The 12,012-nt window shown below is 36.6% G+C and overlaps 1 protein-coding gene across 1 annotated transcript in view; it reads right to left on the bottom strand.

Annotated features, from left to right (window-relative positions):
- The window catches only part of ARNTL (aryl hydrocarbon receptor nuclear translocator like), a 48,077-nt gene that overhangs the window by 1,994 nt on the left and 34,071 nt on the right, over positions 1–12,012 (bottom strand). The window contains exons 13-18 of the mRNA XM_029284875.1: positions 10,022–10,128; positions 9,714–9,864; positions 9,413–9,508; positions 7,512–7,612; positions 6,175–6,178; positions 5,072–5,165 (exon numbers count right to left, since the gene is read on the bottom strand). Coding sequence (XP_029140708.1) covers positions 5,072–5,165; positions 6,175–6,178; positions 7,512–7,612; positions 9,413–9,508; positions 9,714–9,864; positions 10,022–10,128 — 553 coding nt within the window. The remainder of the gene's footprint in view (positions 1–5,071; positions 5,166–6,174; positions 6,179–7,511; positions 7,613–9,412; positions 9,509–9,713; positions 9,865–10,021; positions 10,129–12,012) is intronic.

The raw sequence follows: 12,012 nt of genomic DNA, 5'->3' as shown, positions 1-12,012 counted from the left end.
CCTCCTTACTCTAATGGCAAGCTGAAATGAAGACGCACGTAGCTGCCAAAGTTTCATTCTTGACACAATCATTCTAGAGATTTCTAACGGGAACCAAATTTTGGTGAATCTTACCTACACCCTATCCTTCATAGTTAGTAAGATCCTATTCACCATGTGAAAAATCCCATGTGATTATTTCCCTTATCAAACCTTGTGTTCAGAAATAAAATTGATTCATTATGTTACAAAGCTTCACATGCACATGCTTACTGTAATATCATACTTCAAAAACAATGCTGTCACCAATATTACCCTTACGCATATCCGAAGTGATGACACTACATTCCACATGATGCTCTATATAGACAAAATGAAACTAGATAATTACACCACTTATCAAAATCAAATGTGACTGCATAAGATAGTGTGCCCTATCTTTTTAATTTCTGGGAAGTAGGAATCATATCGGGACTACATTGTTTTAAATGGAAGAATGGATTAATTCTTCATATGTAATGGCTACACCACATTCTTATATATTATTAGATAACCCATGACCTGGTTGGTCGTTTCAGAGATATTACCTTATATAACCAAGGAAGGATGACAAAGAACAAAAAAGCAGTACAAGTGGCAGCAACTTCTGACTTCCTGCCACTTGACTGTGGCTGACCATCCTTTGGCAGCTGATGGTGGGAGTGGTCTCTTCTATCTCTAGAGGACTAGGATGGGACTGGTCTACCTGATTTCCACTGGCTGAAGGAGGGGCAGTCTACCTGCCCTCCAGATGACCACAGGGCTAGGGCAGGCCAGTCTAGTGAACTTCCAACTAGTAGCAGAGCAACACTGAGATGATCACAAATTTGCCAAATTTCAATTCAAGGAGAGTTATGGGACCCAGATTTTGAACACACTCCATAGCATCATCATTTGAAGTACTTTGATTCAACAATAGTTGCCTTATGACGTACTGTTTCACCCAGTTAAAAGTTATAGGCATGAGAGTTTAGTAGCATATTGTGTAATGAAATATGGGAACGATCTGGGGAAAGGGGGAAAGAGATGCTGCCTAGGGAACAATCAGACAAGAGAGGCAGGAGCCGCCAGTGGCTTAAGGGTCAGAGAAAGAAACTTAGAAAGGACCCACCCTATTGGATAAAGCAGTTAAAAATAGTGGTGGAAAGTTTGCTATTTTCAGACTTGTGAGATTCTACTATAGTAGATTTTCCTTATCTAATTGGGTTTTCTGTTTGGTTTATCCAGGAAGGCCAACATATATAGACAGGTAAAGCAAACAGAAAAGGTAGAAGAAAACAAACTATTACAATGATAGAATCAGATTGGATCAAGCTGGAAAAAAGACAAAACCATTAAAGAATACTAAAAACACCACGAGGAATTAGAGGCCATTATTATTGTAGTCATCCTCATCATTCTCACCCTCATCTACTTTTTTTAAAAGATAATGATCTCATAGAGTTCCATAAGCTCTTAGTGAGCCCCTCTTATAGCCAACGTCTGTTGTCCTGTCCTTGCAGACCTAAATTTGAATCTATTTCAGCTTGTGAAAATTAGGTAAAGCTGTATCATTAGGAAAGAAGTAGTTCATTTATGTTTCTGACAGCCGGCTGTTGCCCAATGCCCATATCTTTTTAACACCTTGTTATGCTGTTCTTTTACCTGATAGTAGACCCTGGTGAACAAAGTAGGTAACATTTTCTCATGAGGAGAACATTTTCTCAAGGGAGAAGCTGGTGCTGAGTTGGTAAAGAGGTGGAGTCTTAAAAAAAAAAAAAGGACTTGGAGATTGAATTGGAGGTATAAAGGCTGGCAAACCATGATGGACCCAACATTGCTTTGACAATTGAAACAGGTCGATTTAAGAAAAAGCAATGGCAAATCAAAACGAGTAATTTTGGAACTGCTGAAGATTTGTTAGTTCAAGTGGATCCTAAACACAATTGAAGTAGAGAGGGCCAGGGCCTGGAGAAGACTGCCAATGAGAAAACCCTGTGGGACAAAATCTACCCAGAAGATCACTATGGAGAGGAGAGATATCACATTCAACCAGCCAAAGAAAGAGAATGACAATCTGAGAAACCGAATGCCAGTTACCGTAATTGTAAAGTAGGAGGTAGGGATAGCATATCGGATTACTACTAGTCATATTTAGCCAACATATAGGATGCACACATAGCAATGTAGATTTTACCAGAGGGAGAAAGCTTTATTTTGCTAGTAATGCAGAGAAAAAAGTCTTTTAAAAAATTCTGTTTAGTCATTTCTAACTTATAGGATTTTTTATGTTGTGGCTGCTATTACCAATTACAGGGAGGTGGGAGGCCAGAAACGAGTACTGTAAAGGAATGCAACTTAAAAATGAAATTATTTTCTGCTTGTTACGGTAAGAGAAAAGAGGGGGAAAAGTCACAAAAAGTGCTTGGTGATGTTTGTATCTTGAAAACCCCAGGAGGCCATATTTCAATGTACCCCTGGTCCCCAATTTTTTTAATTATGAGAGCATTCCAACATCACACATCAAATTTTTATAAAACCCCTCTAATGTTTAATGAGAAGACTACTTCCCCAGCCAGAATTCTCCAACCTCAGGAATAACAATAGCCCACAAACCCACAGCCATACTCCGCCAGGAATTATCCAGAACCAAAGACATGATACAGAAGGATGAAAGAAACAATGTAATTTACAAAATCAATTGTAACAATTGCAACCAATTCTACTGGGACAAACATCACCTCAACTGAAAACCAGAATACATAAACACCAGCTGGCAGTCAATTGCCACGATCCCAAATGCCTAATCGCTACCCACACTGACATCAAACAGCACCAATTCAATTGGAGCAAAGCAAGAATCATCAGTCATGCTACCACCCGTCACACACGCAAGTTTATCGAGGCCTGGCACTCCGCAATTCCATCAACAGACATATTGACCTACAACCTACAACCCCATGAGAAATCGAATCAATCAACCAGCGAAGGCACTGAACCTCAATCAACCCATGCAACTTCCCCAACCAGCACTACACCTCCCAAGGACCCTCACCTGATGTGACCTCCCCATCAAAAGGCATTCACTTGATGCGACCTACATCCAACCCATCACAAGACCTTCACCTGACATGACCCTCCCATCACAAGGCCTACTGACCACATGAAGCCCTTATAAGCAGAAGAACACCAACACTGACGTTCCCTAAATTCCACTGAAGATGTTAACTAGCCTGGTAACGAAACATTCAGAAACCAACCCACAAGCTCAGAGAATGAACCTCTACCCTCATCCCACACCTGAGCAACAGATATTCGCCACTATAGCTACTTTCCTCTTCTAAAATGCCACGTTAATCATCTGCATGAGTAATAGACACATTCAGTATCTAATATCCCTCCCCACTTTGAAATAATCCAAGAAATTCAGGTTGAAAAATTCTATATAATCCATTGAGTGATATCACTGTCATAAGACATGCCAGTTGTTGCTCTCAAGGCCCAAAGTAAAAAGTAAAAAAAAAATAGCAGTATGCTGAAAAACCTTGCTCTCTCTCTGTTTTGGAAGAACTGTATGGATATGTATTAAGATATCATTTTAATTGTAATATTAAAAGACTGCAATTTAATAATAATATCAATGTTTTTTAATTATTATCTGTTTTTATAGCACTATAGGTAGTCCCTGACTTACAACCATTTGTGTAGTGACCGAAGTTACAATAGTACCGAAAAAAATGACTTATGATCATTTTTCACACTTAACGACCGTTGCAGCATCTCCATAGCCATGTGATCAAAATTCAGATGCCTGGCAACTGACTCATTTATGATGATTGCGGTGTCCCAGGGTCGTGTGATCCCCTTTTGTGACCTGACCAGCAAAATCAATGGGGAAGCCAGATTTCCTTAAGAACTGTGTTACTAATTTAACAACTGCAGTGATTCACTTTACAACTGTGGCAGGAAAGGTTGTAAAATGGAGCAAAACTCACTTAACAGCTATCATGCTTAGCAACAGAAATGTTGGGCTTGATTGTAGTCATAAGTTGAGGACTCCCTGTATTTTATAGGTTTTTTTGTTTATTGTACACTGCCCAGAGTCACATTTGGTGAAATGAGTGATCATATAAATAAAAAAATAAAATGCAATTAGGGTGACGGAAAGCGATAAACTTTGCTATATTTTGCCCTTCCTTTTTTTACTTTAGATCCCCTTTAATGCAGGGATATATTGAGATATATTGGTAAATTTCTGATGATAAGATACAAGTAGCTTTATACTGATAATCACATAGCAGTGAGCAATAATTGAAAAACATATTTTTACAATGTTAGGCACCCCGGTTCATAGGCATCCTGTGTATACTATAAATATCTACATCTCTTTCCACTGAACATTTAATAAGAAACTGATAGATCCACAGCTCCAGTTTTCTGGAAATCTGCCACGCAGACTTGAGGCTTTCTTTAATGATACCCACAAAGAAAATACTGTAACATGATCAATAGTTATACTGTTTCTACTTAGAGCCAGGATACCATTAACCACAATGTACTTAGAATCCTACCTCAAGTATATTTAATAAGCTCTTCAAATTTATACATGGGTACTTGTCATTATAAATCAGTTTAATAGTTCTTGAATTTGTTACCTATTATTGAAGTATTGGTCAATAAAGGAAACATTATTTCTATGGTAAGTATTTATTAGTACAGGTAATTTTTGTATTATGAAAGCAGTTTTGTTTCGTTTGAATCATGAAGATAAAATTTCTGGTAAAGTTTGAATTCTGAAGCTTTCAACGTTTAAACTTAATAGATGGATTTATACATTCATAGGGCAAAATATGTTCATATTTGTGTTTGTATTTAAAAGTTCTTTAAACAACTTTTTAAAAAACCCACTTAGAATTATTATATTACTATGCCAGTCTATCATCTATTTCAACAGATTGCAAACGCTGCAATACATTCATTTTACAGATTTGTTATAATGGTTTGGATTAATTTATCTGGTAAAGCCTGACGATATAGCTTTAAAAAAAAACTCTTTAAAATTCTCCCATCTCACCTTTTTGCCTCCTGGTGATGAAGTGTCAGGGGGAGGTGTGCTGGTCATGTTCAAGGGGCTGGAGCCACAGCTTGAAGGGGAAGAGCCTCGTATCCTGTTACACCAACGACAGCCAAATTACAAAAGGCACAAAAAAATAAAGTCATTTTTTAGGATGACATTATTATCGCAACCCCAAAATTATAATCTGAAAGCCTATCTATGTGCTTAGTTTTGGAGTTTACACACAATTAAGGAATTCTCTTTAGTACATTATATTTAGAAAATATTCCAGTAAATCATAAACCAGACTGCATGGTTCTGGTGAGACAGTCACAGCATTCTTATTAGGTTTTAGGATTAAGTTTTTGATTTTTATCTCCTAAGAAACATGGCTCTAATTTGCTATGTACTGTACATGCCTGGATATGGCAAAAAGAAAATAAAATTGGCAAACAAACAACATTTCCACAAGTTCAGTCTATTTTGCCTTTGTGTGATTACTATGATTTCGAACAGGGATCCCCAACCTGTGGGCTTCGGCCTGGTAGTGGGCCGTGGCTTATTGGCCACCCCCTCACTTGCGCTAGTGCCTCGGCTGCAGGGTGCAAAAAGAGGCCGCCACTGCACCTTGGGGCGTGAAAATGGGCTACTGCCATGCCTCATGGTACAAAAAAGGGCCGCCGCCGCGGCGCCTTGGGGTGTGAAAATGGGACACTGCCTCCATGCCTCAGAGCACAAAAATGGGTACCGCCACACCGTGGGGTGGAAAAACAGGCCGCTGCAGTGCTGCAAGGTGCAAAAATAGACACCACCATGCCACAGGGTGCAGAAACAAGGCACACCATGCAAGAACGGGGCACGGGTAGCGAGTACCACGCAGGCGCTAGGCCCACTCCGTGTGTGCTTGCAGCCCCTTGCGTGCGCACATGCATGCATGTATGTAAAATGCTTCTTCCTCCCTTTTCCTCCGGTCGGCCAACCAACAAAGTTTGGTGACCTCTGATTTAGAAGGCTATATGTTGACTATTGTTCATCATAATCTTGGAAACTGCAAAATTGGATTTATTAAACTTCTTTCACAATTACTGCTTATTTATTGTAGATAAACCATCCTAAAATACTTCACTGTACAAAGAAACATATACAAACAGTTATGCTTGTTGTGCCTTGAAAGCAATCAAATGACCAGCTTATTTAGAAATCAATTTATTGGATTTATACCCTATGTTTCTGTGAAATGACAGTGTTAAAAATACCTTACTTTATTTTGAAAAGGATTGTTTAACTCTTTAAATTATTACAATTTTATACTCGAAAAGGAATGGATACTTAGAGGTAATAAAGAAGTCGTTAGTAGGAAGGTTAAAATGGTCGTGGCCGAGCACAAGGTGGACCTTATGGTCCTTGACACCCTTCCCGGGAAAAACCTGGTGGAATTTTTCTAAAAGTTTTTTGAAAAGAAAAGAAAAAAAGAAAATGCAATTAAATAAAAAGGGAAAGAAAAAGGACACACAAGCTAATATATGCCTGCAATCTACACATTTATTCTGAATATAGGTAGTCCTCGACTTATGGCTACAACTGAGTTCAAACTTTCCATTGCTAAGGAAGATGTCAAATTAATTCTGCCCCATTTTACGAACTTTCTTGCTACAGTTAAGTGAATCTGGCTTCCACATTGACTTTGTTTGTCAGGTCGCAAAAGATGATCACATGACCCCAGGACACTGCAACCATCATAAATACATGCCAGTTGCCAAGCATTTGAATTTTAATCACATGACCACCACAGGGATACAGCAATGGTGGTAAATGTGAAAAACAATCATAAATCACTCTTTTCAATGCTACTGTAACTTCAAATGGCCACTAAACAAATTGTAAGTTGAGGATTACCCTTTACAATTGTTATAATTCTATTTTTTTGTTTCCTTTGCTTTCAATCTCATCTTATTTCACTAAACATTAATTTCAATGCAGTAAAGTTGTTCTAACATTACATGAAAAGTAAGGCACTGTGTATTTTATGCTTAAGCTGTGATTTTAATATATTTCACGGTCACTGGCATGCATTCCTACGGAAAGCCTGACTCTATTAATCCTGATTCTTGAGAGCTGTTGAATGCATTTTTATGTATGACCTTTTTCATCATAAGACAAATCTCTTTTAAAACTCAGATGATGTTTTTCCAGGGATAAAAGTCCTTCTACCTGTTGGAAAGAAGTAATTTCTATTTCCTGCTACAATTCTTACGTTAAAGATATTCAATTTTCCTTAAATGGCAAAAAATTGAAATCTTAATTTTTAAGTTGATCCTACCCACCACTTTTTGTAGGTAGCCCCTGGTGTACTTATGCGAGGTTAAGTGCCTGTAAAAAAAGTAACTGTACTGCATGGGATTTAAAAGACCGCCCTGGGATACAAAGTCATTTAATGGGCTTTTCTAGCCAAGCTTACTGCATTTCACAATGAGTTTATAAGGTATTGCAAGCCTGTTACAGGAGGAAATCACTGAAGATGAAGAACTTTCAGTATCTCTATTGTTAAGATAGATACAACTGAGAAATGCAAGCTTATTGACTACAGTTACAAAATCTCCTTCAAAACATAATTTTCTTGGCTATCTTCTCACATACCTAACATACTAGGTACACATACTCCTTGATTACTTCAGCAACTCCAAATGGCTGGGTTTTATTTGGGAGAAATCTCTGCTCCTCTTTCAATATGATGTTGCAGAGGCTACTTCACTTGATTCCAAATCATCACATAACCTGAACATATATATCTAAACAGGGCTTTTTTTCTCATAGAACGCCCAGAACGGAGTTCCGGCACCTTTTTTGGATGGAACCTTATAGGGTAGGCAAGGCGGGTTGTATGACATGTGTGAGTTCCGGCACCTTTTTTAAAAAAAAAAAAAAATTCTTTTTTTCGTGACAAAAATTTATATGGGTCGGTAAAATATATTGATTCACGTTTTACCCGTTCCAATCCAAAGACTTATGATATTGAGTCAACGGACTTTATCGTCTATTAGTTATTAATGATCATTTTTACACGAAACTTAAAGTTCACAGAAAAACAACAATATAGTTGTTCGACGATTCTTTAGACAGTACTTCCTGGGAGGCTACAGATCTTGAGTCAGATTGAGAAACAGTTATTGGAAATCAGCTGAATCACTATGTATTAGACTTAACCAATAACACAAGAACATACATTTATGAGCTACTAACAATATTAGTACTATTTGACAACACAAAGGCAGCCACTTGGACAGATGCTTAAAACATCTCTGGGTTCCTAGCTAGCTTCTTACATTGAAGCTTTCTTGATTATTAAAGGAACAATAATTATTGATCCATTTAAGGATCTTAGCATAGAAAGGGAAGTAGAGAGAACTATTTCCACTATCTACTGTTAGTATACTGTTGAAGGTTACAGTTAGAGAGAGAAAAATCTCCTACAATAGGTTTTTGCATATTCACAAGTGATTCTGGGCTAGTGAGACATTTTAAGTTCTTTTTTCATTTATGTGAAATCCAGAGAGAGAAAATCTTGCTAATCTGTATCTCTGTTTATATGTAGGCAAGGACAGCATGTATGTTTTTCCTTCTGTCAAAAGTCTGTAGTTAAGTTTGGTCTAGTGCAGGGGTAGGCAACCTTGGCTCTTTTATGACTCGTGGATTTCAACTCCCAGAATTCCTGAGCCAGCATGGCTGGTTCAGGAATTCTGGGAGTTGAAATCCACGAGTCATAAAAGAGCCAAGGTTACCTATCCCTGGTCTAGTGGTTAAGGCACCACCCTAAAAACCAGGAGACTGTAAGTTCTTATCCTGCCTTAGGCATGAAAACCAGCTGGTGACTTTGAGCCAGTTATTCTCTCTCAGACCAGCCAACTTCACAAGGCTGTTGTTGTGGGAAAAATAGGAGGAGGAAGGAGTCTTGTGTATGTTCATCACCTTGAATTATTTATAAAAAATAATACAACTAGAATATAAATACATAATATAGATCCAAAATAATGGCTCTATCTACCATGCTTTTAATTTCATCATGTGCCAAAGAAAAAGGACAGCATGGGGCTTTTGGGGGAAAACATCCACCACCCTGATATTTCGCTTTATATTCCACATAATGTGCTATATTTATTTTGGGATTAGGGATCACTTTGGGCTGTCACCCCCATTGCGCAACGTTCTTGACATTTCTTAGCTCTTTAAATTTTCCCCTCCTTGACACTTCTTCAGCTTCTTGAGTGTGATACAGAAGGAACACATAGTTGCAGGTTTGAAATACATACTAAGCATTACAAATTGCACTAAGTTCAATAAAACAAATCCAGAGAAGTTTGCTAATTACCTTCCCCTGCTTGGAGTACACTGTCCATGCTGTGAGGTGAAGCTGCTAGTTGTGGAAAAGACGTATTTCCACCATCAAGCATATTAGCACTGGGGATTCAGAAGAAACATAAACGCATCATTTTATGTTACTAGTTATTTAGCATAGTAAAATACTTGTTTTTTATTGTCAGCTTCATTACTGTGCAACATATAAATTGTTGTGGATTCTTATCAAATCTAGCAAACTAACACTTAATACATAGAAGGCAGAGTGAACTATATTTTTTTTCACCAAGAAAAGAAAAATACTTACGAAACCACTGTGTTCGTTGAGACAATATATTCTACTTCTTTGGTCCAAGGGTTCATGAAACTGAACCAACAACTCCTCAGTGTAATAAAAGATCCATCTTTGACTTTAAACTTGTAACAGTTAGTACTAATTTTCTCTCTCGACTGTAAAACTGAAAAAAAGACAAAAAGGATCAGGTTTGTACAATTGCCTTGTGTGGAGTACAAGTACAATGGTCATGTTAATTTTTTCCAAGGTTCCTAGCTCATTTTTCTAGTCGGGGGAAAAAAAATCTGAACCATTTGGCTCCTTTACAGATAACATTTTACCTTGTCGATGACATTCTGCAAGATGTCCTATGTCATCTTGATGAAAATATTCATAACATGATGTACCTAGAAGCTCCTGTGGTAAATATGCCAAAATTGCAGTCGCCCTAAAACAGAGAAATGCTTCACTGTTTCTAATTAATTATGCAGGAATTAGTATAAAAGTAGAAAGAAAATCAATTTCCTGTTTTCTTGTATCTTTAAGAGATGCTAAACTACAGAAATTGGGATGTGACTTCTTCAAAAATTAATATCCGTTGGACAATGTTCATAAATTAGGCTATTATTGTTATGCTATAGTCCATAAGGAAATCAACCATTCTTTAATATACTCAATTTGTTATGTAATACCCTGTCATAAAGTCATAAATTATTATGACAGTTATGCCTGAAGAAAATCAGACTGCAACCAGAATATAAACATCCAAATACATCTAACGTCTCACTGTTTTTGAAAGGAAAACTCAAATTGGGAGTTCAATTATAAAGAACTCAAATTCTTCTCTATAATTAATAGCACATGCAATAAATATAAATGATGGTGCTTATAGCTCAAAATGAGAACCATTTCAGAGAACACAAAAAACATTTAAAAACTGAGTTATACAAATACATACACAAACAGATAACGTTCCCTAACACAGATGTGACGGAATATGTACAAAACTTAAAATATATTGAAATATGTAACTGTAGATTGGGGTTTGGTTATTGACAAAATTTATTTAAAATTCTTAAGACAATCCCTGCAACATAATGTGAAAGTGTGTTTTTGTGTGTATAAAATACATGTGTGTGTGTATTCCTATACTTAATAGTGCTATCCTCAGTCTTGTACATACGCATGAAATATGTTTCCCCATCTTTAATTTGCCTGTTATATTTTGCTATTAGTAACAATGTCTTCTTTGTTACCATTATATTGGACATTTTCATAAGCAAATATTCTTTTGGCAAGAATATTTTATAACTAAAACTTTAGATACCAAGTTTAGCAATTACGGTATATCTCAGATCATTCCAATCAATGTTACCGAGTATTTTTAACCTTGCTGTCATCCTAAAAAAAGAGATTACTTATACAATTATATAAATTTAAAATAAACATTTGTCTCCCAATAAACTTGCACAATATTAGATTCTTATTTGGTGCTATAGTATACCACCACCAAATAGAAACATATGAACACCATGGTAAATGTAGATATATTAGGAGGGTTTTTTTTTGAGAAATTCTTACCACATAAGATTTATATACTTCAAAATATTAATAACCTAGAGTTCACCCACCAATTCTGCAGTGTACATAAATTTAAAAATGCAACGTAGTACAAGGAATTTTTATAGAAGAATACATGAGTTATGAGAAGAAGGTCTCCAAAATGAACAGATATTCAATGCTTATGTCATTTCAGGGTGAAAGCAGCATACATTCCATTTTTAAATAGAATTTTATGACAACATTTAAAAGAGTTTTAAACATCAGCTAGTATTTTATACTCAGAAATTTATCCTAAGGTGTATCTTTATTATGTTATAACAATAAATCAAAAGTCATTCATAGCAAATACATAAAACAGCTATATCCCATTATACAACTGTAGCTGTGATAATGCTAGCATGATAAAAGCATTGCCCAGAGCAGATCCCATCTTGAACAACCTGACTATGCAAAATTGTTTTTTTTTCCATTTTCCCACGCATAACCATTTTATTATTATCTGGTAGAACTAATCTGCAACTTTATCATTCAACAAGGAATCATTAGGGAGATTTTCTAATTTGCTGATTTGACCTAAGAGCATTTTGCTTGATTAGAGCAAGCTAAGGGTGGCTTCCGCTTCTATAAAGTTAAATAAAGTTCAAAAGATATTAGGGGAGAAAGGTCTGTGTAGCAATAGCTAAGCAGAAAATACCAATAATCTTTAAGCTTTCTCTGAGCAGGGAATGCTGAATATATGCCAAGATCCAAGCAACTGGTTTAGCCAGGC

This window comes from Protobothrops mucrosquamatus, unplaced genomic scaffold, assembly GCF_001527695.2.
Source record: "Protobothrops mucrosquamatus isolate PMUCROS unplaced genomic scaffold, P.Mucros_1.0 scaffold1047, whole genome shotgun sequence".
NCBI lineage: Eukaryota > Metazoa > Chordata > Lepidosauria > Squamata > Viperidae > Protobothrops > Protobothrops mucrosquamatus.
This window is presented reverse-complemented; position numbering and strand designations above follow the sequence as displayed.